General features: G+C 42.8%; 1 protein-coding gene across 2 annotated transcripts; it reads left to right on the top strand.

The window, feature by feature from the left end:
- The first annotated feature begins 1774 nt into the window (after positions 1-1774).
- On the top strand, positions 1775-27464 carry RLF (RLF zinc finger). Of its 2 annotated transcripts, XM_062014705.1 has the most exons (8): positions 1775-1942; positions 6315-6469; positions 12189-12270; positions 13381-13513; positions 14623-14825; positions 16401-16537; positions 21102-21243; positions 22315-27464. In XM_062014705.1, the coding sequence occupies exons 1-8, from the start codon at positions 1790-1792 to the stop codon at positions 27049-27051; spliced, it is 5742 nt and encodes a 1913-aa protein (XP_061870689.1). In that variant the 5' UTR covers positions 1775-1789; the 3' UTR covers positions 27052-27464. The 2 variants fall into 2 exon arrangements, with proteins under 2 accessions (XP_061870689.1, XP_061870690.1); XM_062014706.1 differs by lacking the exons at positions 1775-1942; positions 6315-6469; positions 13381-13513 and having other exon boundaries at positions 12192-12270.
- The last annotated feature ends 254 nt before the right edge of the window (positions 27465-27718 follow it).

Below are 27718 nucleotides of genomic sequence, written 5' to 3'. Positions count from 1 at the left end.
GATTGGGGCAGCACTTTTTTCTATTGTATCCAGCAACAGGACAAGGGGTGATGGGATGAAGCTGGAAGACAAAAAGTTCCATTTAAACATAAGAAAAAACTGTTTCACTGTGAGGTGAGGGAGCCCTGTCCCAGGCTGCCCAGGGAGGGTATGGAGGCTCCTTCCTTGGAGGGCTTCAAGACCTGCCTGGACACGTTCCTGTGTGACCTGATCTAAGTGAGACCTGCTTCTGCAGGGAGGGTGGACTGGCTGAGCTCTAAAGGCCCCTTCCAACCCCCACCATTCTGTGATTCTATGACCACTCTGGACAAACCAATGGGTTCTGCCCCTTTGTAGCTTGAAGCCATCAGGGTACATTGTGCACTGGTGTCAGTGAGACCCTTGTACTCTCATGTGCTAGGCCATTGAATCCACATGGTCCAATACACCCTCCACCTGGCTAGAGGCAGGGACCCTCTAGCAGCCATGGCATTCCTCACTCACTTTTTGTAGAAAGGAGACAGAAGTTCCTTTAAGAGAATCAGAAGTGAGATCAACCCTTCTGCTCTGTCTGCATGCCCACTGGACACAGGAGTGGCATTTTTCCAGGAAGAATTCCCCTTTGCCATCTGTTTCCCTGGAACTCCCGTGCCCATGCCTCTAGGACTCAGGTGGGTTGCCCATCTCACTTCCACATGTCCTGTCCATGTCCACACAGGTAAAACCACAGGGTGCCCTGTGTAACCTCTATATCCTATCTTGAACAAAAGGACACCTGCTCCCAATAGCTGAGATATGGACCCATGCAGGTGGGGAGTAGCACACATCCTCTTTTAATTGCTGGAACTCCCAGGAAAGTTTCTCAATGGCTGAGACACAAGTGAGAGACCACAGTGATCCTCAAAGAGGAGAGCCTCCATATCCCAAGACTATCCAGCCAACGAGAGGTCTGCATGTTGTCTGTGACTGTGCAGTCTCAGAGGACTGTCAATGCAGCTGGAGTACACACCACCTCTCAAGGGCTCCCAGTCCTCTACATCCAATTATCCAAATAAAATAAATGCATTAGGAAAACTCTCTCTGTTACTAATGGTGTCACCGCTGGTGGTGGTGTTACTAACGGTGTGGGTGGCATTGCTGTCCTCACTGTGTTTTTCTTTTTCCCTGGCAGAGGTGAGATGTTAGCAATGAGGGTCCTTCTACACGTGCCAGGTGCTGTTTCATGGTTGCCTCAGAAGGCAAGTGCTGACCAGCTCCAGGCCTGCATCTCTGTAGCCAGTCCCGGGAAACACGTTTGTAGCTGAGGGCTCTCCAAGGCCAGCCCGTGCCCCATCGCTCATCGCCGCGCTCCCGTCTTTCTCTTCACCGCATCTTCTGCCTCCACGACTCAGGACTCGCCTCTCCCAGCGTGCGCTGCCCGCTGCAGTCTCGCTACGGCAGCACCCAGACCCCTTCTCTGCGGAACCGTGACTCTGTATCAACCCAGGGCCTCGCTTTGCCGAGGCAGGAGCCCCACCGAACGTCGCGCACCCGGGGCCGAGCCGGTGCAGGGCCGTTGGCGGGGCCGGGGCCGGGCTCCGGGGCGGGGCCGTGACCGGTCGCTCCCACCCGGGAGGCGGGAGCCCCGTCGCGCGCTGTGACGTCACTTGCCAGAGGCGTGCCCTCGCCGTCCCGGAGCCCGGCGTCGCGCCGACTGTAACGGTGCGCCGTGTCACGTGACTTCGCCACGTGACGCCGTGGTCCCGGGACGATGATGTCAGCGGTGGCGAGTCACGTGACCGTTGCCTACGCGCAGTGGGGCCGGGTGCAGATGGCGGACGCTGAGGCCGAGGCGGTTCCGCGGCCCGAGATGCAGCGGCTGGTGGCGGCGCTCCGCGCCCGCCTCTGGCAGCTGCAGACGGAGCTGCGCGAGCAGGAGGTGTCGGAGGCCTCGTCCCGGGCCTACTGCCGGGGCTTCTGCCAGGTAGGGGCCGGGCCGGGGCGGGCCGCGGCGCGGGCTGCAGGCCCGGGGGCCGGGCGGCGGAGATGGGGCCGGGACGGGCCCGCCGGACCTTCCCCCGCGGCGCGGCCGGGCTCGGCGGCTCCGGCGCTTAGCGGCTTCCGCTCCGGCGGCTCCGAGCGCTCTGTCGGAGCAGCCGAGGCGCGGAGCTGGCGGCGGCGTGCGCGCCCTGCCCGGTGCTGTCGCCGCGGGCGCCCCGCCGCCGCTCTAGGGCCGGGAAACCGAGGGAACCGCCCGCCTTCGCGCTCTGGCAGCACCTCGGACCTGGACAGCTGGCAGCTCGTGGGAGGTTCTCTGGGCGGGCGGGCCGCGCCGCGGTTTCTCAGTGCGACCTTGGCTCGATTCCTGGAACTCTGCGTTTCTGGGCTTTACCTGTGCCTTGGGATCGAAACTGCGCGTTTTGCCTTGGCTGAGATCTGCCGTGGAGTAAGCAGCGTTTGTTGGTTTGTGACGGTCTGCAGCTCTCTGAATGTACTGAATGAGCTTCTGTGGTCTAGTGATCTTTTCTGGATGTTTGCTTAATGCAACTCTGGTTAAGGATCACCAGTTTCAGAATGGAGCTGCTAACTCCCAGAGGAAGAGCTGAATTTGATTAAAGTCACAGTGATGGAGATAACTTATTCTGAAATAAACTCTGTAGATGGTGAATTAGGTTTTGCTTTCCCCACAGCATCATTTACTGTGAGCTCTAAGGCTGAACAATTATCAGGTTGCTGTGCTGGGGAGCAGTCGCTGTTGGATTTGAAGGAATTGTGACTTCTCAAATAAACGAGTTTCAGCACACCTCAGCTATAGAACCACAGTATTTGAGTGATGAGTGGTAATATCAGATGCCAAATGAGACAAAAACATCCAACTGGTTACAGATAAGTGACTATGAGGGAGCACTGGAAGGGACTGCCCAGATGGGCTGTGGAGGCTCCTTCTCTGGAGACATTCAAACCCACCTGGATGAGTTCCTGTGTGACCTGCTCTAGGTGGTCCTGCTGTGGCAGGGGGATTGGACTGGATGAGCTTTTGAGGTCCCTTCCAACCCTACCATTCTGTGATTCTATGAACTAGATGTCTAGTTGCCCAAGTTTAGTACAGATAAAGCTTTAGAGTTATTCAGTCAATGGGGTTAGATGGAAGAAGGTTTTGTTACCTAAGAAAAAAACAAACAACCCTTCCCAAAAATGAACGTAAACACTGTCTCACAAAAATGTAGTCCTTTTTAGGTGTCTATGCTGTCATGGAATGGTAGTCTCATTTTATACACTGCAATAGACAACACAGATAAAAATGAAAGTGATCTATGTTGTGTTGCCATCAGTTTGGGATATTTCTGATTGTCACGCTTGGACACCAAGAGATATAGTGGAAAATCCAAAATTGCTCATCTGTCATGCAGCAGCTTCCGTGGAGTACAAACTGGTGGTGCCCTTGTGCAGTCAAACCACTGTGCTGAGGGTGCAGTTTTACTTTTGCTTTCTCCTTCTGACTGGGGCTGTGTGTGGCTGTTTCACAGTATTCACGTGATGAAACTGTGAAATCACTTAGGAGCAGACCTTAAGTGAAATGAGGAGCTAAACCTAATTTTGTATTAATAACTTGGAAGGTGCCATTGGTATCTTGTCAAAACCTTATTAAGCTACAGCTGAACATGCCTAGAAAGAAGCTGAACTTAACTGGGGTTAAATATGATCTTGGGAAGTAGCTGAGTAGCTGAAATGTTTTAGGGTAGCAATGGATTTGCCATCCTGTGTGTATGGTCCTGAAAGGTGCTTGATTTTGCTGTGGAAGTTACAGAAGTGGTTGGGACACAACAAACTGTGAACCAAGTCAGTAAACCTCTGTTTTCAACTGTCTGGATGCTGTGTAAACTTGTGCTACCTTATACAGCTTCCCAGTAGCTCTTCCTGGGTGTGATGCTGGATGACACAATTTCCTTGAGTATCCCTATTTTTGAGCAGGGGAGTGAGATAGATTTCCAGGATAACAGAGAAATCCATGAAACCTAAATAACTCCTGGCTGCACTTTGAGTGCCATGCTCAGTCCCTTGCTCAAAAAGGGATATTGAGGGGCTGAAGCATGTCCAGAGATGGGTAAAGAAATTGAGGAAGGGTCTGGAGCGCAAGTCTTATGAAGAGCAGCTGTGGTAACTGGGGATGTTCCACCTGGAGAAAAGGAGACTGAGGGGAGACCTTCTTGCTCTCTGCAACTCCCTGACAGGAGGTTTTGGCCAGGGAGGGAGGTTGGTCTCTTCTCACAAACTATGAGTGACAGGACAAGAGGAAGTGGCCTCAAGGTGCACCACGAAAGGTTTAGATTGGATGTTTGGAAAAATTTCTTCCCTGAAAGGTTTGTGGAGCCCTGGAGAGGGCTGCTCTGGAGGGAATCAAAAGCTGTGTACATGTGGCACTGGGGAACATGGTTTAGCAGTGGCTGTGGCAGGACTAAGGTAAGAGTTGGACTCTCTGATTGTGGAATTGCAGAATTGTTTTGTTGGGGGAGACCTTTAAGAGTGTTTAACAACCGTCTCCATGTGTAAGTTCTGCCTAATATTCAACCTAAATCTCCCCGTCTGTAAACTTCCGATTTTACCTTCCCCAACCTTCTTTTTGTCTTCAGAACTGTTAATAAAGGGTAGGCTTTTGGAGTGTTTGTAACTTAAATTCATGAAAAAGAAGCAGATACACATGAATTAATTAATCCTGAGCTCCAGGAGAGTAAGCTACAAAGCAATCTTGATTTTTGTTTACAGTCTTTTTGGGCTCCCCAGCTCAAGAGGGACAAGGAACTTCTGGGGAGAGTCCAGCACAGGGCCACCAAGATGATCAGGGGACTGGAACATCTTCCTTATGAAGAAAGGCTGCGGGAACTGGGGCTGTTTAGTCTGGAGAAGAGGAGACTGAGGGGGGATCTCATTAATAGTTACAAATATCTCACTGGTGAGGGTGTGGAGGCTCCTTCTTGGGAGATCTTCAAAACCCACCTTAAGGCATTCCTGTGCCCCCTGATATAGGTTGGAGCTGCTTTGGCCGGGGGGATTGGACTAGATGATCTCTAAAGGTTCTTTCCAACCCCCACCATTCTATGATTCTATGAGCACTGGATAATCCACACTATGTGTACTTGGCCATTTATTTCTTGCTGTGTGGGAAGTGAGGCTTCGTCTTGGGAGTTTCTGGCTGTTGCCATGACTGTACTTGATTTTAATGAGCTCATTGTAGGGTCTGTGTGATAGTGTCCTCTTTCCAGTCATAATCTGATGGGATCATGCGTTTGTTTAAGATGCTAAAATTCGTGGCATCCAGAAGTCTGCTGTGACTGGACCATCCTCTTAGGACCATTTGTCTTATATTGAACTATAGTGTGGGCACTTTGAACTCGTTTTCCATGCAAACTAGGCCCTAGGCATTCCCAAAGCACAGTCTTCTTCATGGGGTTGTTTTCTTGTTTTCTTTGCAGTTGACCTTGATTGGGTTTGGTACTTTGTTTGGTCTAGGGAGGGTGCAGCATGTAACTGGTAAGAACACAAGTACAGCTGATCTGGAGTTGCAGGAAGACATATGTACAGAGAAGGGTTGTTACTTGTGAAGTAAGCTGTCAGTTCAGCTAAGGTGTCCTTAGTCCAGTGCCTTGCTTGCTCTCAGTATCATTTTATAACCTTTAGGAAAATAGCATGGTGGTACAGTGTAGTTTTTAAAAGGTTGGAAGATTCTGCTATTGTCCCTGTGCTGATTTTTGAAACCTTTGTTTTGATTTCTCTTAAAACTGCTTCTATTTGACATTGTTTCTTCAGTACTGTGCCTGGATGATGTAGGACTGCAATGAGCAAGCAGTGAAAGCTTGGGGAATTTTGCATTTGGGAGATGACTGTGTAATGATCTGACCTGCATTTTGTGTCCCCTTCTAATGGCTTCACGTTGGCTGTATGAGTGATGCATGTCTCTTAAAATACTACAGCTAGAATAATGTTCTTAATCTTGAACTTGTTGCTTGTTTTTCTGTAATAAAGATTCCAGTGTCACGTGTGTGGTTCTGTCTCTGTGGCGATTGTGCAAAAGAAACTGAGTGCAGAACTCCTTCCTGACTTTTTACACTTGTGACCATTGTGTCTTGTTCCCCTGTAGAAATTCTGGTGATTTGGTCAAAATAAGAATTTTAACATTTCTTTTCAATAAAACAACTTCTGTTGAGGAGAGAAGCTGCTGTTTTTAACTCTCCTTTGGAGGGAAAACTTCTTACCTCCAGAATTCTTCCACTGTATGTGCTTGATGTTGCGTGTTGATATTTGTTTTGTCAACAAAAGTGTGTTATGAGAACTTCTAATGGTAACTCATTTTCTTTCAGACACTACTGCAGTATGCTGGCAGTCGGGGTGCATCGGAACATATTTTACCTTTTTTGGAAGTATATCGAATCTCCATCCAAAGCTTTGCTAATGCACGACCTTACTTGACTACAGAATGTGAAGATGTTCTTTTGGTACTTGGCAGGCTAGTGCTGTAAGTCTGAAGTTGGTACATTAATAAGAAAACCGAAGTGCACTTTCATTTATAAAGTACAAGTTGTTGAAATAGTGCAATGCTTGATTTGACAATTGTATTTATGATTTATCTAGTAAATGTCTTTAGTGCTCTTTTACTCACACTACAGAAATGTACTTGAGCATTCTGTGGATGAATGTGAACAAGCGGTAAGGCTTTGTTCCTTGGTTAATCATGCAGGTACTAGGAAGGTCCTGCTCCTCTGTAAACACTGCAAAATGTTACTGTGTTCTGTAGAAAAAGCTTAGTGTGGTCCTCATTAAATAGAAGTTTTAATATTAGACTTTTATGCATGGACTGTATCCCTTGCTCTGCAGTTGCTGCTTTTGTGTGTCCTCTCAGCTGTAATGTGAGGTAGTACTGAGCATGTCTCTTGCTGGAAAGGATAAGCTGAGCTATATTTGTGGTAACCTACTGTCCCCCTTGCTGTAGGGCAACAAAAGAGTAAATCATTCAACCTGTGCCCTTTGACAAGTGTCTGTAGACGTGACTTAAAGCACTGCAATTCTTGGAACAAAAGAGAGAACTGTGGTCCATCAGCTAGATTGGAATAACTTGTAGTTCCTCAGGTCTATTATAAGTGCAAAGCAGCTATTGGTAATTGAAGAGTGTAGCCCGAGGGTCTCAGAAGGATGACTTGATGTGCTGCTCCTTGCTTCTTGGGAAGATTTTACTTGAGGGGAAGGCTGAAGGTCAGTTTTTTGATGGGTTCTTTTCTGTCTTTGCCAGCTGTAGCTGCTTACTTCGTGGTCTAAGGTCAAGTGGTTTTTTTTCGAGAAGGATTTTGCAATGAACTTGCTCAAATGGGGGGTTTTTGTGACACACGAATTTGCAATAGACATCACAACCAGTCTAATGACTTGAATTTTGGTTTAGTTTTGTTAAAATGTAAACTAAGAGTGATTTTAATAGTTTTAAACCTTCTCTCAAGAAGGGAACGGGCATGAAATCAGGAAAAGGTCTGCCTTAACTTCTTCATGCAGAGACTTAAACTGCTCAGTTGTTCACCTGGTATATAATACATATGTTTTTGGCAAAATATCTTTATTGCTTTTGTAGAACATCCCTTAATGGGAAGAGTGTTCTTATCTTTATCAGATTATCATTAATTAGCTTGTGTATTCTGTTGTTTCCTGCTTGTGTCACTTAAAGTTTGTCTTTTACTGTCTTTGTGTGCAGGTCATCCATACCGCTGGAGTACTTTCTGTGTATTTTGCCACTGTTATGTGCTTTGATGCAGGAATCTCAGTTTTGCATCAAAATTGCTTCACATTTTCTCTAGAGAAAAATCAGAATATTCTGCTTATATGGTTTCTTCTATCTTTCAGTATGAGTTAGGGGAGATCCCAGCAAATCAGCCTCTCTACTGCCCTCCACTACAAAGTTTCCTGAATATACAAGCAACAGCAAACAAATTTTCTCTCCCCTGTTGTTGTTGTGATTACATATGAGAGGAATGAGAGAGACAACGAGTGAGGTCACAGACAGGGTGAGGTAAATGGCATAACTAACTCCACTCTCCCACGATTTTCTTCTACATATGAGTTTCCAAGGGAGGGAGAGAGAAGCTAGAGTAGGGAATTAAAGATAAAATTGAAGTTCTTTGAGGGAAGAAGTCTGTTACCTGGTTAAAGTGTGTTGGTCCCACCTAACTGGGATTTTTTGGGGGGAGATATGTGGATTACCCACAGCTGTTACACATGTTGTGTGTTTTCAGTCTTGATCTCTGCTGAGAAATGAAAGGAGCAAGCTTCCTGTTTTCAAGCAAAAGTGCTCTACTCACTATTGAAATCCTCCTTCCCTTCCAACGTTCCTCCTGCAGAAGGGGGGAAGGAACTTCCTCCTCCTGACATCCTTCTCAGCAGAGTGAGCCGGTAACGGCAAAACTCGGTGTTCTGTGGCTTTCTTTGCCTCCTGAACACTGTCAATTGTGTGTTCACAATAAATCTGTAGTGACTTAGAGACTGTGTGCTCCGTAAGAAACAGGATGCTGATGCAACATGAGACCTTGTTGGTCTTATGTCTAACCTCAGGAAATGAGGGAAGCTTGGAGTCATTGCTCCTGTAGTTTACAGATTTAACAAACGGTTGTCAGGGAACAGAAAGGTTCTTCTTGCTGTGGCTGTGAAGGAACTTGCTTTGGTCAAGTAGGACTTGGAACTCCACAAAGCACAATACATTCCCTTCACCCCTGAATATTACTAGACCAAAGATATTGCTTCTGTAGAAGAATTAGTGAAGAATTAGCCATATAAAAGGTGTCTCTCACCAAGATATGCTTAGCTGGCTGTCCTTGTGAGTCCTGGGAAGCCCTTCGAGCCGACTGTTCACCTGAGCTTCTGAGACCTTTCTTTTGGAGGATACTGTGTGAGGGGATGATATTGCCATCAATATGAACATTTTACTTTGTCTATATGGTCCTAAGTTTAATAGATTCAAGTTTAAAAAGTAGAAATAATTGTTCCTAGTTCACATTGTGTTTGCCAGTACCTAATAGTCATCCAGTTCCTATTTGCTCCTGTTTGCTGCAATGCGCTGGTCTGAAGGGAGTTTACCATTTCTACATCTTTGAGAGGTGTTTATATACTTTTTCAACCTTGAAAGGAAAAAAAAAAAGAGATCTGAATGTCATCTGGTCTCAGTAGCAAAAGTGGATTCAACTGTTCAGACCTGCCTACGTCAGATTTCTTGAGCTGTGTGTCACATACTGGCTGTGCCTATTGAGACTAACGCACGTTGCTGCCGGGAAGAGCAGCTTTCTGTAGTATGTCTGTGGATAGGTGCATGTGACAGTTTGCTGCTTTGTCTGTCTAACAAAGCATTTCTCATCCTAATAACCTGTTGTAATTTGATTTGCTAACTTGCATTTATCACTCTGCTGTCTTGTCATCACAAGCTAATTCCAACAAGCGAACCATTCCCGCCGATCACACCACGTACGATGAGTCACCTTTTTAACTTGCAGCAGCTTAGCATAAGATACATTTTCTAATACAACCTAAAGCCCAATTCTGAAAAGTTACAAAATTTACTTTTTAAAAATGCTGCCTTTAAGTAACAGTGAATGATTACAGAATAATTGTGTGCAAATGACATGTTGATTTTTGCCTGGGGCTTTTCCTTCCAAAATAGAGACTTTCAAAGCAAGGAGATCTTCTGCTAACAGGTGTTTTTAAGTTGAATTTTTGAGGTGAATTACTTTATTTCTAAATAACAGGAACATTCAAGCACCTGTTACAGTTCATGGGCAAGGCAAATGTGATTCAGGTTTGAACTTGTGTCTTGTGTAGGTAGGTATTGTGGCACAGGTAGAGTGGGATGGAAAGGCCTGATGTTGTGAAGTGATCCTGGTGTTCTGATTTCTACTCTTAGTCAAGATGGGTAAATGCTGTTTAGTTGCATTACAGTGAAGAAGGGAATGGGCTTTCAGGGACAGAGTTGTGTTTTGAAGTATCGTATAATAGGGGAATAAAAGAAAGAATTCAGCTAAATGAATGTTTCTCAGGCTAGGCCCTGGTAGGGAAGACTGGGCTAGGCTTTATGCAGATGTGTGTTTGAGTCAATTCTTATAAGAAAAACTTCAGCAATTGACTTAGAACTCTAATTATTTTTCTGCCAAGGAAATTGTAAATGAAATAGCCTGGATGTTACTTTGCAGTTGTGCTGTAAGTTGGTTTGCAAGGTCACTCAGTACCCAGTGCTGGGCTCCAGATTTCTCAATTTCAAACCAGTGATTTTAAAAGCAGAGTGCTCTAGCACTTTAAGGGTTACCTAAAGACAAATGATTTGTAAAAACTTGCTTTGCAGTTTTGTTTAAACTGGATATTTTATATAAGTGATATTAGATATATCAGACAGTAACAGTCTAGAAAAAGTATTTCCAGGAATTAAGAGTGGAAGTAGACAGGATTGGTTAACTTCAAGTCTAAAAACAGCAGGTCTGGTGAATTAGCTTGTATTATCAGCTTGTGTACAAGGGAAGAATAAGTCCTGATTATTTTATAGTAATTGACACCTCTGACAGCTGGAATACCTGGCCATCCTGGTGCCTGCTTTTTCATGTGCTTAATGATTGAGCTCCTAATGCCTGATGATGTGAATGATTCCTGAATGACAGTGATGAAGACTATTGGATTTTCTGCCTGCCCAATAGAACTGTTTAGAGCTTTTGTGGGTCTAAACCCCACTTTAAAAGGAACAGGATTGGGCAGTAGAGATAAACTTCTCAAATGTGAGAAGGCTGGTCAGATGTTAATTCAGTGTTGGTCCATTTGATCTTGTTTATGTACATAACTACTGAATCTGGCAAAAAATTGATAAGCATAGCATTTCACGGGCAACTGCTCAATGTGTTTATCAAAGGGGGGAAGAAAAGCATTCTTTTTGACTACTAATGGGTTTTGAAACTCACATTTGCTTTATGGTCATCTCTTCCTTTTCTGCTTCCCCAAGCTTAGCTCTTCTGTGTTAAGACTGAATGTGTTGTCCTGTCATTCTTCTATTTAATGTTTGGGAATGGAAGTTTTGAAGAAAAATAAGCGTGAGTTGGAACCATCTAGCAATGTAGGTGTAGCTTATAGCAATTATTCAGTGTGTTTATTATATGTCAAGTCTTAGACCAGCTTCTTTTTCTTATATTGTGATTTATGGAAACATTTGTGCTGTGTGTAAATTGTGTGACTTTCTAGGCAGAAATTCTAGTTAATGCTAAATACAGATGATTGTTTCCTTTTTGTCTCTCTGAAAAGGGATGGCTTTGACCTCACAGTCTAAATGAGGGAATATCAAGTAATCTTACTTTCCATCCTCCTCTGTTTTTGGAATCTGAACTTATGTATGAAATAAGTGTCAGATTTCCTGGGTATTTGGACACATTCAGACTTTGTGAACCCTTCCCTGCATTTTCATCTGGAAAACCTGATACTCCACAGTTGTTCATGTGCTGCTTTGATGGGGCTGACTCTTATCATACTGACATTATGATACAGTTGACACAGTTGAAAATGGGCTATAACAAACTTTCTTGGATATAAAATTGAGACTGGGTGACTAGAATCCTATTTTGAAGTGTCAGCTTGGCTTAATGAAGAAAGAAGGGAAAGTTTGACACCTGTGTTGTGTAGGTAACTGAGCTATGCAAATAAAGCAGCTCCCTAAATTAATGAACTGTTCTCTAGGTCCATTTCTGTGCTGATGCCTGTGTCATCTTCTGTCAAGCTGTTGTTTAACTTTGTTTTCTTGTGTGTGTCAACACTGAAAGTTTAAGTTAGTTAAAGCTGACTTTCATTCATACCTAAGGCGAAGAGTATGACTGTGCTGGGGTCAAATGAGTTTCATTCAGAATGGATATTAAGATTCCTTTGTGACAGAGAAGAGCAGAAATTCTGTAATGCAGCATTCCTTAGCCATATTGAACAGCTTGTCTTGGATTATAAGAGTAGCTGCACTCTAACCTAGCAAGGTTGTGCACAGTGACAAGGAACGCTCCTTCCATATGATGAGTCGTGCCTCAATCTGGGGTTATTTCTGGCCTGTCACTGACTTCTGCAGTCAAACACGTTCCAGTGTTACTGTCATTTCTTATCTGAATGCCAAGTAGTACGTGTCACAGATGTTATTTAACTTAGTGACAGAAGTGTGTTCAGGTAGCTTGCTTACTTGCCTCTTACTTTTCCAGGAGTTGTTTTGAGCTACTGCTTTCGATTCCTGAAAGCGAATTGCCTCATGAGGTGTGGTTGGGATTCCATCAGTCCATCCAGGTAAGTGTCCTCAATTTCTTTTTTCCAATTTACTTTAATATAAAACCCCAAAACCAAACTGCTGTTGTGCTTCACTTCTGCCCTTCCTGATTTCTAACTACACAATGGCAACTACAGTGAGAGTACTGTAGCAAGTCTTCATCTGTCTAATGATTTGTGTGAGAGGAAGATTGAATGAGGTGGAGTGGTGTAACAACTCTGAAGTATTACTTTGAAGATGACTGAAAAAAAGCTTTTATGGAGATCTGAGTGGCAAGTTAGTGTCTGTACCTGACTTGAGAGGGATGAAAATAGTAGAGCAGATCTTTAGTCCGGGTGGTTCCTAGAACTGTTTCTTCTGAGGCGGTGCCAAAGTAGGTGAACCTGCTTCTGCAGAGGGTTGGACTAGATGATCTCTAAAGGTCCCTTCCAACCCCTACCATTCTATGATTCTATGATTCTACTACTGTGCCTACACTGAAATGAAGGTGGCTGCTGTAGACTATGTAGGAGGAAGAGGTGTTCTCAGAGTTTCAGTCTAGAGGTCTAGCTGTCTGCAAAGCTGAAAGACAGGAGTGGTAGTCTTGCTGTGTTTATACTCAGACTTTCCAAGACCAAGGACTGTTGCTGTTATTGCCTGTTATGGTTTAACTGTGACTGAGGAAGCTGGAAGCTGGTATCAATTTTAAGTTACTGAAGTGAAGACTTCAGGAAGTTGTTGGAAGGAAGGAAGGACCTTGCAGCCTTCTCCTGCAAACTTTATCGCAACAACTTGTACCCCTATGACTGGGGATTTCCTCAGTCCCTGGGGCTTAGCTGCTGTTGCTTCAGTAGCTCAAAGATGCAGATGTAAAGATTCTGAAGGAGCTTCTGCTTTTGTTTTACCTGCAGTCAGGAAATTGCAGGTGTAAAAACTCTTAGGTCAACTGAAGATAAAGAAACCTGTCACTTTAAACTGAAAGGGACTAGTAGAGCTTTGTTGTCCTGGTAGTAGTGGAAGGAACAGAGGTGGTCTGTGGCTGGTGACAGGTATAGACAGACCTTTTCCTGAAAGACTGTGGAATATTTACTGTTGGTTTAATTTTTAGCAAAGACTTCTACTTAGGTTGAGGGTTTTTTTACATTTTGTAGGATTCACATGATGCTTTACTGGAATTTGGAAACAACAACCTCCAGGTATTGGTGGATATCACAAGGGAAGGAGTATGGAAAAATCCAGTTCTTCTTAAAATTCTCTCCCAGCAACCAGTAGAAGCTGAGGAAGGTAAGAAAGTGACTTTAGAGGTGATATGTGATGTGTGGGGAACCAGTGATTCAATGTCAAAATTTAACTGGAATCAGAAGAGTACTTTAAGTGAGAAGAGTATTTTAAATTGTATTGTGCAGGAGTGTTGGTCTGTAGTTCAGTGATGTTCGTGATGAACTGTCTCAGTGGCGCTCTGAGTAATGTGAACTTGCTGTTGCATCTCTGCTTGGGCTTGGGCCATCAATTGGAATATTTTGAAATTCCATTTTTAAAAGGAACTGCTTCTTTTTTCATCCATCATTAAAACAATATGGCAATTTTGCTTCTGGAGGCGTTTTGCTCTTCGTAACTCTGTGCTTTTATGTGTTTTCCTGAGTGCTTCACAGGGAGGAATTACGTATCTCTGGTACCTTTTGGAGGCATAAAAATTGCACGTGGAAGGGCAGCACGAGTATGGAGGTTCCCTTTTATTAAGCACTGGGCTGGAAAGCTCATTGTGTTTAGACTGTGGAAATAAGGTCTTGAATCAGGAAATGTTGAGAGGTGATGTAAAGGAGTTTTTAGTGTCATTTTTTTAATAACTTTTGAATGTCTTCTCTTAAACTCTCTTTACTCACTGATTTTTTTTTTTCATATCTGTTAGTGCTATCATGAAGTACTTGCAGGTTTTTCTTCTAACTGTTCCACTAATAGGACATGAGATTGCAGTTTATCTCAGTGGTAACTTAAAAAGAATATGGAGAGGAAGAACACCCTAAAATATTAACACAAAGCCATATTTTAAGGCAAACTTTCTTCTGTGGCAGAATACTTCTACCTGGCTTTGGGTGGCCTTTCTATGAGTACTTTTTATTAAAGAAATGAGAAATACTTTACAATTATTGAAAGGATGTCTCTCTTCCATGTGCAAGGGAGAGGGTGTCTGTTTGCCCAGAGTTCTCTCCTTACACAGTCAATCTGAATTAGTTTGGGACAAAATACTCTGTTCATTCCTTTCCCTTTTTTACCATGTAGAGATTTCTAAGAAAGGTGACTGTACTTACACATGTTTGTGATAAAGTGAATGCAAAGAGATGGTTTCAGTGAAGTGTTTTGGTGTATTCTCAAAGGCTTTTTTCTTTTCCTAGCGAATAAACTGATTACACGAGAAGGACCTTCCTTTCTGCAGATGAGAATAAAACATTTGATGAAGTCAAACTGCATCCCACAAGCTACTTTCTTGTCAAAGTTGTGTGCAGATTCTCCAGAAATTGCAAATGCTTCATCTTTTCGCCAAGCCTACATCACATGTGTGTGTTCTATGCTGCCTAATGAAGACTCAATTAAGGAGGTAAGTAATCCTTAGGAGCTTCTTAATGTGTATTTATCAAGTATATTCGAATTTATTTCTGCAATACTAAGAAGTGAAGCTGAGGAACATAGAATTGTTTCAGCTGGAAGAGACCTTTACTTGAACATGTCAAGTAATCCTCTGTGAAACCAGGGGAAGCTTCACGTGTCACTCTGATGCCACTCTGATGTCAGCAACTCCTGAGTGAGTGGCAGACCTGTGTTTTTGTTACACATGTGAACTGTATAAAAAGCTTTCCTCCAAAAATATTTCTTAAGAAAAAGAAATATTTGGATGGCTGTATCCTCAGAGAGTCATGTTGGTTTCAGCCAGATTCCCCTCTCTCTGCTGTACTGTGGGACTGTGAATGCATTTAACAGCTTGCTGCAGACACAGTCTCAGCCAGACTCAACCAGGGGGAATTTACAGTCTCTGAGCTAAAATTAAATTGGTTGGTTTGTGATATATCTCTGGCTCCTGAAAGGAGTCTCCCTTATAATCCGGTTGAGTGCTTCTTTTTAAAGGAATATTAATGTGATGACCTACAAAAAAACCCTGGTAGAAGCCTTAGTTTAGTGGTGGGAAATTTTTATGTTCATGTACATCTGGAATATCTTTGTAACCTTAAAACTTTCTCTTCAAACTAAAATGACATGAAAGATAAATCTAATTAGGTTATACGTTCCATGGAATAACTTTGAGGAGTAAGCTGGCATCCTTCTTATTAACAGCATGTGTGGAGGATGATGGCAATTTAGATTTAAAAAGACTGAGTAGTGTTCATGCTGTAGCCTCTGTACCTTGATTCAGCTGTTGGTCTCTCTGGGTTTCTGACAGAATAACAAAAGCACTGGTCAGCACTCAACAAAACCCCTGACCAGATAAATTTGCAACATCTTATTCTCTTTCATATTCAAAACTGGCACATCTTCAAGGACTTGCAGCTTGTGAATTACTCAACAAATGTCTGCTATAAAGGGTCAGTCATGGGTTTAAAGTTGAACACGAAAGTCAGTGGACCTTAGAAAACATTGGCATTGCTCAGTGAACTCCAGTGTCAAGCCTGTATGAAAAACTGGGGTAATACCCTCTTCAGCTTCTTCTGCTGAATGAGATGTCTGTGAAAATTAGTTTGGTATATTTTAACCTCCTTTTATTCTTTCTATATCATTATTTTTCGTTATTAACAAGAGGTTTTAATTGTTTCTAATAGCAACTGCTGACTGAAGGAGCTGTTGCTTGAGTACCACCTGTTCTGTGAAATGGAATAGGCCCAAAGGAAAAAATGTATTAAAAATTGTCTTAATAGTAAATAGTGATAATGTTGTCTTAGTAATAAAGCACTTCATAATTACTGTTATTAATCTGAAGTACTTGGCTTATAAGAATATATGAACTTGTCGTGCCATTTTGTAGCAGAAAGGTGTGGTATGAGCTCTGGGTATTAAAAGGAGACCTAGTGCTTGTTCATGTATTTGTGAGACCCTTTCCTTTGATACAGTGAACATGTATTTCTTTTGTAAGTACACTGAGGATAAAGTGCCTTTCCTTTTAATTTTCTTTTTTCCATTTAAGATTGCAAAGGTGGATTGCAAAGAAGTACTGGACATCATATGTAACCTGGAGTCTGAGGGACAAGAAAACACTGCATTTATTCTTTGTACAACATACCTTACTCATCAGCTTCAAACAGCAAATGTGTATTGCTCTTGGTAAGTAGTAAGTATTACTGCTACACCTGACTGTTGCTCACTGGTTTCAATACAAGAGAACTGAGCTAATGTAATACATTAATAACATTTAAATCATTTAAAAATGAAACAGCACTGTTAGCATTAACAGTAATGCTTCAACAGTATAGTAGTTCTGATAGTGCTGGATCACTGCTGTCTGGGTTGATATTAAACCACTAAGCTTTGTGGTTCCACTTAACACTTTAAAGCTGTTTTTGTAGCATCTAAGTGTCAGCAGGATGATTGATGGTTTAGTCTGGTCCAATCATATGTGCAAAAAGGCCAGAAGTAATTATGTATTACTTTCATTTTGGGCCAGAAATTTCTTTTTGAGCAGAATCATACCTTGTGGAGCAAAATGAGCCAGTGGAAGATTAAAGAGGGAAGAATCTACCACATTTGAAAGTTCTGGAGGCCGACTGTTCTTTCACTACTGAAATGTGTCACTGGAGATTAGATTAGGGCCATGGACGAAGATATATGAGACAGAAGTCCATCCTGTGAGCTCTTTTTTTAAGAAAAAACAAAACAAAACCCCCACAAAAACTAACATTTTGTCAGGGTGAACTAAATGACTTCTTGTTTCCAAGGAGATTTGCTAAGCAGTTCTATCTAAAAGCTGTTTCCTAGCATGCAAATGAAGAGTGTTGGACTGGTGTACAGCAGGGACTGGAGAACAGACTTCAGTGATGTAGCATTTATTGTTACAGAAGAACACCTCTTTTCTGTGACCACTGTGGGGATTTTTTGCTTGCTGTATGAGCTTGAACTGAAAGTAGTTCAAAGGAGAATGAAACTTTCAGGTCCTGCAGCTCTATCTAACCTACATTTCCTCCTGACTAATGAGTCAAGAGAGATGGATTAGAGCTGTAGATTTCTCATCTCCTTGCCAGTCTGGCCCACAATGAGTCCTGCCTAATCATAGAATGGTAGGAGTTGGAAGGGACCTTTAGAACTCATCCAGCCCAACCCCCTGCCAAAGCAGGTCCCACCTGGATCAGGTCACACAGGGATGTGTCCAGGTGGATATTGAAGACCTCTAAGGAAGGAGCCTCCACACCCTCTGTGGGCAGCCTGGGCCAGGGCTCTCTCACCCTCACTGTTAAATAGTTTTTTCTTATGTTTCAATGGAACTTTTTGTGTTCCAGCTTCATCCCATTAAGGCTATGACTACACAAACCGTGGTGTGTTTGTAACGTGAGTAGGTACTTCTGCATCAGCTTTAAAATCGGCTAGCCTAGGTGGCAAGCAATGAAGCGTGAAGATAAAGCTGTTCACATAGTCTAGCAACACAGATATGTTACTACTTACAGAAGGCACTGTTAGGCTTGTGTGGAAGTCATGTCATTATGCCTGTACTGCTGGTAGTGGTTGTTGGAACAGAAGATGCCTGTTCAAACTGCGCTGATCTGCCTGTGTGTGCAGCGGTTGCCCCTTTTGCTGCTGTCTGGACAAATGAGTCCTCAAGTGTCAGCTGCTGTCCCTTAGAGACAAGACAGGAGAATGCAGTCTTTTGTCTTAACGCTAAAACTGCACAGGTGTGTAAATTCAACTTCTAGTACCGTACGTAGCACTCCCTGTACGGCAGAATGGCGCACAAGCGGTGCGTACCCACTGAAGAGCACATCTTCAAGGAGGCTGGAGGCCAGATTGAAGAAGTTCACCTTCTGATGGACTCCTGTCTTGTGAAACTAGTGTGATGCTTCATGACCATCAGATTACTTTCTCACTTGGAGGCTGTACCTCAAAGTCTCTTTAAGAAGTATTGTTGCTTGAAAATAAAAATGCCTTGTTGGTACAATGGTGAGCTGTTTGATGAAGTGGCCTTTTTTATTCATCTCCCACCTACTTCCCTCGTGGTGGATACAGATCTAGCAATTATTTAGCCATAAGGTAGGTGCATTCAAGTGGCTGATAAGACAGCTTTTAATTTGGAAGATTACTTTTGCCAGATCAGTTTAACTGATGAGTCATGAGATACCCACTACATCTATAATGTGTAATTATAGCTCAGAAAAATGAGGAGGCTTCTGCTCTGTGATCATTGAAATAATTGCAGAGCTGGTTTGAATGGAAAAGAGAGAGAAAAAAGAAAGAAGGTAGAATCCTGTGTAACATTACTTTCTCTATATTAGTAATCTGAGCTCAGTCAAAGCATGACAAATATCAGATGTAAGGATGGGAAATGTTAACGTGGGCTTGCTGCAATATGCATAGTTAGCCTCATCCTGCAGCTAAAACTCATGTGGAGGAGCAGCATGCTAGATAGAGGTTGCTTGCTAGCCATTGCATAGGCTTAAGTGCAGCATAAAGATGCTCTTAAAGTAGTTATATTGGATATGTAAACTGAGACACTCTGTGACCAGCGGTTGGTTTTAAGGGGCAGCAGTTGCTTAATTCCTGTCTGGCTTAAAACAACAAACTTGTAGTTGAAAAGTTGTTTTAGTCTGTGATGCTTGATCTACTGATGATTTGGACTCTACTCAGAATTTTTTCCAATGATGTCATTAACAATCAAAATCCAAAAGGTGTTGTTAATAAAATGTAACTTTTTGGTGTGTGTATTTGATGGTAACCCTGCATAATGGTGTTTCAAGTCAATAAATTATTTAAGCCTTAATTGGTTTTCATAGTGTACTTCTGGTGCATTATGTAATTTCTTGAAGTGGTCACTAAAACATTTACTGAAGATCTTTGAGAGCAGAGATCAGACCCTCTGGTACAGCACCTTTTGTGGATCAGCTTCCCTTTGTGCTGTTATGAGTTTGGTGCAACAGCCAAGCCCTAGCAAGTGTACTTGGAAATGTTCTGCTCATCTGTAGGATCCTAAAATAAAACTGTTTCCTACAGAGTGTTCTGGATTGTGTCCTTGATTTTTATTCTTTTTGTCTAGGGCAGCAGCAGACTGATGAAACATTTGCTGCTCACCCCTTAACTGGCCTTTCACAGACACTGGAAGCAAGCAGGGCTGTCCAATGCAGTCATGCTTGCTACCAGCCACCCATTGCCATTACTCTGTTCTGTAGCTTGCTTCAGGCAGTGGCTGAGTGAACCAGCATCAATGATCCAGGTGGAAGTGAGGATGCTTTTGATACTCTCTAAGAATGGATGAGGATCTTGCATAGTGGATGGAAGTGGAGCTTTGGTGCTGTACTCATACTTGAGCCAGACCTAATAATTTCCTGCTGACAAAAAGCAGAAGAAAAATTCTTGGCACATTGTGTGTGGTGCTAGCTGCACAAATAGGCTTTGCCTGTTGCTCTGGCTCTGGGCCACCCCCGACCTGTAGTGAGCACATTCCTCTAACCCAGCCAAAACCATGTGTAGCTTCCTACAGAATAATGTGATTGGTTTACCTTGTGGTCTGACAAGTTCCAGTGAAGAAGTTTAACCCTGGTGCTTCTGGAAGTTGTAAGCTGTTAAATCTGTTCATCTGTAACATCATTCTCTGCCTTGAGGAGGAAAATCTATCTCTCTTCCCCAGTCTCCACTCCTCGAGCATCTGCCTGATGGCACAGCGCAATCCAGCACAACCTCACCAAGTATGTCACTTGAATAAGAGCAGTAGGCTGTTTATTAGCTTAGTTCAGCTCATCCTGGTAGTCTGAGTCTGTGCTTCCAGGAGAGTATGAGCAAACCATGTGTAAATATGTGAAGTATGCCTTTCACTTGGTTTAGGGTTCCAAGAATGTTATTCCAATAATTCAAAGGGAAAACCTTGTCAATATTGAGTGTAAAGTTTGCCTAGGTGTGTGTATGTTCTTGATTTTAGGTTCTGGAGGCAATGAGTGACCTTGCATCTTGACATGTGTATGTATAATTACATGCACAGAGCAGTTAGCAAAGGTGAAGTCTGCTCTACTAAAGGAACAGTTGCTTTTCCATTTCTGTGGAACTTGATGTGATGGCAAAGCACAAAGTGTCAGATTGCATCATTCCATGGCTGTATTGCCTTGATTATGATAAATTGCTTAACAGCACTGTGCTCAAATGGCATGAAGAGTAAAGCACATAACTGCTCAAAGCCAGCAGACAAAGCCCTCGGCTTACACATCGCTGTGTGTTCTGTTAGAGGTGTCTTTTAAAGCACTTGGTGGCAGTTACATCATGTGAATGCAGGTGTCAACACTGAAGCTACTTGCCTGGAGGGAGCGAAGTGGCTACCTTATATTAAGACCCATCTTACCTATTTTAAACTTCTGTGTGAAAAGTTAAGGCTCTGCAAGTGCAGGTTGGTGGGTTTTTTCCTTGCCTGGAGAGGAAGTCTGTGCAGCTCTTGATGCCTGCATTGAGTGCAATGAATCCCATTGTGGATGTCTTTCACCAGTAAATAACAGGAGAAAAACTTTGGCTTGATCTGGTACTTGTCTTGGAGGAAGGTATGGTAGCAATTCTCTCCAGCATCTCTTGTAGCTGGAGACACGGTTGATGTGTACTATTTTTAGTAACAAATTGTTGTGATGTCAGTTCTGAACTGAAGTGTGTAGACTCTGGACAAATTACATCTGCAATGTTCTTACATTCTGCTTTTGACTTTTTGCAGGGAACTGACGCTCTTCTGGAGCAAACTGCAGAGGAGAATAGATCCTTCTTTAGATTCCTTTTTGGAGAGGTGTCGTCAGTTTGGAATCATTGCCAAGACGCTACAACATTTATTTTTCTTGATCAGAGTCATACAATCTGAGGTAAGTAAACTGCAGGCCAGACTCTTTGGATGTGCTGTTTACATGAATGTGTTGTTCTCTGCAGCGTTCTGCCAAGAGCATAGCTGTGTTTTGATCTGATGCCTCTCTAGACACGAGGCACGGTGAGAATTTCCGGTGGCATCTCTGCTGAACTGTCCCATATTTTTGTATTGTGAGGAAATAATTTCTCCTTCAGCTGTGTGATATGATCACATCTGGGCTTCTGCTGATGTCTGTCTTTAGAAACTTTCAGAAAGGTTCAAGAGATGCTTAACAGCTATTTTTATGAACTCATAATCTCCATTTGAGGAGTAATAAAAAGACAGATTGACCCTTCTACCCATGAGGCAAGTAGAGCATGATTTTCATAAGCAGGGCGGGGGGACAGCTATAGCCAATCTGGGCAGCTGCTCAGTAGGATGTTTCTGTCTTCCTTGGGTGTTCTTGGAGTTTCCTGTGTCTGGTCATTGGGGGAAAACAGTAAAACTTGTGGGTTGAAATAAGTTTAATAACTAAAAAGAAAGAAGAGACAGCAGTCATAAAATATATCATAATTATAATGAAAATGAATGTAACCAAAAAAAGGGGGGAGGGAAAGGAAACAAAACAAGTGCCACCCAATGCAATTGCTCACCACCTGCTGACTGATGCCCAAGCAATGATCTGCCCTTCCCCACCAATCTCCTCTCAGTTTATATCCTAGGCATGATGTCCTAGGGTATGTAATAGCCCTGTGGCTAGTTCTGGTGAGCTGTCCTGGCTGTGCTCCCTCACAGCTTCTTGTGCACCACTTGCCAGAGGGCAGGGTGAGGAGCAGAAAGTGCCTGGGGCTGTAACCCCATGCTGTCTTTAACACAAATGAGTCAGAGTCCTGTACCAGCCACTGGGAAGAAGATTAACTCTATCCCAGCCAAAATCAGGATGGGCATTTAGCACTCACAAGCCTGAATGCATTCTGAATGGGTTGAAGTCTATTGGTTGCTCTCAGTGCATCTGCACTTTGCCAAAGAAAAGTTACATTTGTGGGGTTTTGTGGCTGTTTGTTGCCTGTTTGTTGTTTTTTTTTAACAGGCAGAAGAAGCAGGACTTGCTGTGTCTGTTTTGTTATGTGTGAGAGCCCTTCAGATCAGGTCAAATGGAAGCGATGAAATGAAGACATCAGTATGTAAAACAATTGCTTGCCTTTTGCCAGAAGACCTTGAAGTTAGAAGAGCTTGTCAGCTCACAGAGTTTTTACTTGAGCCAACTTTGAGTGGATTTAATGTGCTGGAAGAGCTCCATATGCAACCAGATCAAAAATACGATGAAGAAAACGCGCTGGTTCCAAATTCACTCCGCTGTGAGCTGCTGTTAGCTTTAAAAGCATATTGGCCATTTGATCCTGAGTTTTGGGACTGGAAGACTTTAAAAAGACATTGCCTTAAACTGTTAGGGAAAGCAGCTTCTGATTCTGAGGATGATGCAAGTTGTAATATGTCAATCAATGAAACCGATATGTTAGAGACTTTCTTTAGTGACTACGATGAGACAAAAGAACACCGATGTTGCGATGGAAAAGACACCATGAACCACCCTAAAGAAAAAGCAAGAGTAAAAAAACCAATTGGTTCTTCTGAAAGGTACCAGAGATGGCTTCAATACAAATTTTTTTGTGTGCTTTGCAAAAGGGAGTGTATAGAGGCCAGAATACTGCATCATTCCAAGATGCACATGGAAGATGGTGTTTATACGTGTCCGGTGTGTACAAAAAAGTTCAAGAGAAAGGAAGTTTTCGTACCCCATGTAATGGAACATGTTAAAATGCCACCCAGTAGAACACACAGGCATAAAAAGAAAATAATACTGAAAAAAGAGAGTTCCCCACAGAAGACAACAGCTCCCAGCAGCCCTCCTCATGCAGCCTTCCAGGAAAAGTCACTTCAGCCACAGCTGCCCGAAAGCTTTGAAAATGACACGGAGGACTACGTCACGTTTAGCCACCTGGAAAATTGCCATCTGCAAGACAGAGACATCTATCCATGTCCGGGAACGGATTGTTCTAGAGTGTTCAAGCAGTTCAAGTACTTAAGTGTACATCTGAAAGCTGAACATCAAAACAACGACGAGAACGCAAAGCACTACTTGGACATGAAAAACAGGAGGGAGAAGTGCGCTTTCTGTCGCAGGCACTTCATGACATCCTTTCACCTGCGGGAGCACGAACGTGTGCACTGCGGGCCCCAGCCCTACATGTGTGTGTCGATGGATTGTTATGCTAGATTCGGGTCAGTTAACGAGCTTCTCAATCACAAACAGACCCATGATGATCTTCGTTATAAATGCGAGCTAAATGGCTGTAATATTGTTTTCAGTGACTTAGGGCAGCTTTACCATCACGAGGCACAGCACTTCAGAGACGCGTCGTACACTTGTAACTTCTTTGGTTGCAAAAAGTTTTACTACTCAAAAACTGAGTTTCAGAATCACCTTGCAGCACATAATAGTGACGTGTCGAACGGGGAAGCGAAGCAAACCGTGACGCTTGAAGAGTCGGTTTCCAAAGACAAATGCACTTACCTTGCAGAGTCTCAGCTGCTTGAACGGTCGGAAAATTCCAGTCTGAATGATAACTCGGATCCCTCGGGCTCTCAGGAAATTCCACAGATTAAGGAAGAAGCTCTCTCTGACAGTGAGGATCTAGACAGTGAAAGTAATTGCAGTCTGCATTGTGGAGACCACAGTGCGGATGCTGCAGTAAACCAAGGGCAGATGTCTCCTCTGCTGCTCGAAACCATGGCTCGCAATCAGTCGGTTCCGGGTTTTCTCGTGTCCCAGGAAGGAGTCTTCCATCCAGCAGATGTAAAACAACAGTGTACCAACGTGACAGTCTGTTTTGATGAAAACAAACTTTCTTGTGGTTTGGGAGGCTGCTGTTCCACCCACAAAAATTCCAGAAGTATGCAAAAACACCTTCGCAGGGCCCATCCATATAATTTCAAAGGTAAAAAACATGTGGAGATGAAAACTAAAGACTTTCTGGATCTGTTGAGCGATGCTCAGGACAGTAAATCCCCTACAGACATTACTACAGAGTTAGGTCATAATTCAGATGCAAATGCCGACTCTCCAGAAAGCTTCTATTGTACTACAGATGCTAAAGGAAGCAATGGCTTGAAGGAAGAAACTTGTCCTTCTTCCCCAGAAACATCTTATTATGACAGTTCCAGGGAATCAAATATTGAAGATAACATGTTGGAACTGATGTTGGGCTTGAAACATCTAAGCTTAAAAAATTCTAACATTCAGAATTCTTCAAGACACAAGCCTTTTTTGGGCTCTTTGCAGTCCTGTTCATCCAGGGATGCCAAGTGCCCCGAGTCAGTAGATGAAACTACCTCCAAATTTCAGCCTCAAGAGCAACAAGACAATTTACCCAGCCAGTACCTTACTCAGCTGGCAGCTAAACCATTTTTCTGTGAATGTCAAGGATGTACCTATGAGTTTGTGACCAGAGAAGCTCTCTTAATGCATTATGTTAAAAAGCATAACTATTCAAAGGAAATGGTTCTTCAGTTAAATATGTTCCAGCATCGGTACTCACCATTTAAGTGTCACATTTGCCAAAGATCATTTACAAGAAAAACACACCTTAGAATTCACTATAAAAACAAACATCAAATTGGCTGTGAGAGAGCAGCTCACAAGGTCTGTTCTAATGAAAAATGTGGTCACGGAGGTTTATGTACAGATGATGTACATAAAAATAGCACCATTGCAACCCCTGGCTCTGCAACCAGCGCTGCATTCACTGAACATTCAGACCGCTCTGAACAGCTGTGCCATCCTAAAAAGGAAGACTGCAGTTCCGAGACAGATTTGGAGTCCAGTGAAGAGACAGACAGTAATGTAACAAGAAAAACATCTAACATAGCTTCTCTGGACAGTCACAGGGAAGAACTGGATGCGAGACAGGGAAGAGGAAGCAAAAGAACAGTCGCTAAAGGAAACTTATGTTATATATTACATAAGTACCACAAACCATTTCATTGTATCCATAAAAGTTGCAACTCTGCATTTACCAACCAGAAAGGTTTGATTCGCCATTATAGAACTGTTCACCAGTATAATAAGGAACAGCTCTGCTTAGAAAAAGACAAAACAGGAACAAAAAGAGAACTTGTCAAATGTAAAAAAATCTTTGCATGCAAATTCAAAGAGTGTGGTAAGCGTTTCTTATGTTCTAAAGCTCTTGCTAAGCATTGTAGTGACTTCCACAATGAACCCCTAGAGGATCAAAAACTGCTTTCTGAAGCTGAATCTGCAAGATTTGCCTGTAACCAAGCCCACTGCCCTGCTGTATTTTATACCTTTGATAAGCTTAAACAGCACCTAATAGAAGAACACGCCAATGAAGAGAAATTAAACAAAGATTTTGAAATCCATTGTGACCTTAACGGCTGTAATCGGATTTTCACCAATTACAGTCACTACTCCCAACATGTTTATTTCCGGCACAGTGAATATTACGACAGTCTCTTTGGAAATCACAAGGAGGAGGAAGATGATAAAGAGAAAAGTGAGCAAAGTTGTTTGAAAGACAGTTTTGATGTAAGCAAGCAGAACGGGAAGCAGATAAAAGAAAAACCTAAAAGAATCAGCAAAAGTAGAGAAAAGTATTTGCTGACTTTCAAAACGAAAGAGGAAGCCCTACAAATGTGCAAAGAGCAGTCTAACCAGACCCAGTACCCTTGCATGGTTCAGGGATGTTTGTCTGTTGTCAAACTGGAAAGCAGTATAGTGCGGCACTATAAGCGTACCCATCAGATGACCAATATGTACATAGAGCAGCGGCTTCAGAAACTTGTTATTTGTGTTAAATGTGGTGTAATGACTGAAAAACAGTCCTGCTCCGAAACAGCTGCAGACTTGGATAAAACCAGTGTTAAAGAGGAGAAATCAGCTGATCCTGAGCAAGTGCAGGAAAGTGAAAAGCCTCCTGTTCCAAATACCGACTGCGATCCTCCAGGTGTAAGCAGTGAAGACCAAAAAACATGTGCACAGAGTAGTGTGAGTCTTGATGCCAGTGCCTTTATGTATTCAGGCACTTTAAAATACAACCACAGTTCAAAGAACAACTCTTTTGAAGAGCATAACGTCAGGGAGACAGTTGCAGATAAAACTGAAGATGTTTCTGAAAGTGGTGAAAGAGAGAATAGCTCTTATTTCTCCAGTTTACAGGTAGAGTTGCCAAAAGAGAAAGACCCAGAAGGATGTCAACACAATGCTGTTAATCAAAGTGCAAAAAGAAATGTACTGTGTGCTACAAAAGAGAAATTTCAGAAGCCTCCAGTGTCCAAACCATTTGATTTAAAGACATATAAACCCATGGGATTCGAGTCTTCATTTTTAAAGTTCATTCAGGAAAGTGAGGGCAAAGATGATGACGACGATGATGACTTTGATGAGGTGGTAGAGTGGGAGTCTCCCGAGCCATTGCAAGTAGATAAAACCTTGCAAAAAGAGGGAGATGATCAAGGGGACACACCAGTAAACAACTTGGTAAATGACAAAGATGTAATCATAACCCCAAATAATCACGGGCAGCTAACGGAAATCCAGCCCTTGTTGTCAGAGTCGTCATCTGCCCCCTCGTTAGAAAATCTGAGGGCAATCTTGGACAAGGCACTAACGGACTGTGGAGACCTTGCCTTAAAACAGCTTCATTACTTAAGACCAGTAGTTGTTCTTGAAAGATCCAAGTTCTCCACGCCCCTCATAGACTTATTTCCAACAAAAAAGGCAGATGAGCTTTGTGTAGGAAGTACGTAAGTAGTTTTGCTTAGAGCAGATTGCCTCCACTACCGCTGTATGGGGAGAACTTCAAATTAGAACAGTAATTGTTGCAGTACACACTGTTTAGGTTAGTTTAGACTGTTTAACGCCATGAATGTATAATATCTGTCAAAAGTATTGGCCAAGGTAACGTAGCTCCTCATTTTTTCCAGTGGACTGTGCTGATTTTGGTGCTATTGAACACATCAGAACACTGGGGGCTTCCTCTCGAAGAGTAAATGTGCATGATTGTATATGGAACAAGTACTGGGGTACCAGGGTTTGGGGGGCAATGGAGTTATTACTTGACTTGAATGTGCACCTTAGGGTGCTTCATGTAACATATTGTACACTACAGCATCTTATATTTTTTGAGTTATGAGTTTCAATAAATTACAGTTTTTCACCCATTTGTTTACTGTACAGTAAATCTTTGGTGTGGTTTCCTTGTAATGGCATTTGGAACCATTCTGAGTGCACTGGACAATGTTGCTTTAAGCTTTATGCCTTTGTAGATAATTTATCAGACTGATGACAGAATATAGATACACAAAAGTAAAGTATTGTGGTTTATTTTATAATATTCTCTGTGCTTTTTTCAGACTTCAAAGAATTATCATTAGCACAGGCAGAGGGCACTTGCCACTTAGAGATGAGAAAGTCC

Source organism: Colius striatus, chromosome 24 (genome assembly GCF_028858725.1).
Source record: "Colius striatus isolate bColStr4 chromosome 24, bColStr4.1.hap1, whole genome shotgun sequence".
In the NCBI taxonomy this organism is placed as follows: Eukaryota; Metazoa; Chordata; class Aves; order Coliiformes; family Coliidae; genus Colius; species Colius striatus.
Note: the sequence above shows the minus strand (reverse complement) of the source record. Positions and strands in the feature narration are given on the sequence as shown.

Coding starts and splice junctions, on each gene's coding strand:
- RLF (XM_062014705.1), top strand. CDS start 1,790: ATGGCGGACGCTGAGGCCGAGGCGGTTCCGCGGCCCGAGATGCAGCGG. Junction 6,470..12,188: donor GTACTTGGCAGGCTAGTGCT/GTAAGTCTGAAG, acceptor TTACTTTTCCAG/GAGTTGTTTTGAGCTACTGC. Junction 21,244..22,314: donor TCAGAGTCATACAATCTGAG/GTAAGTAAACTG, acceptor TTTTTTTAACAG/GCAGAAGAAGCAGGACTTGC.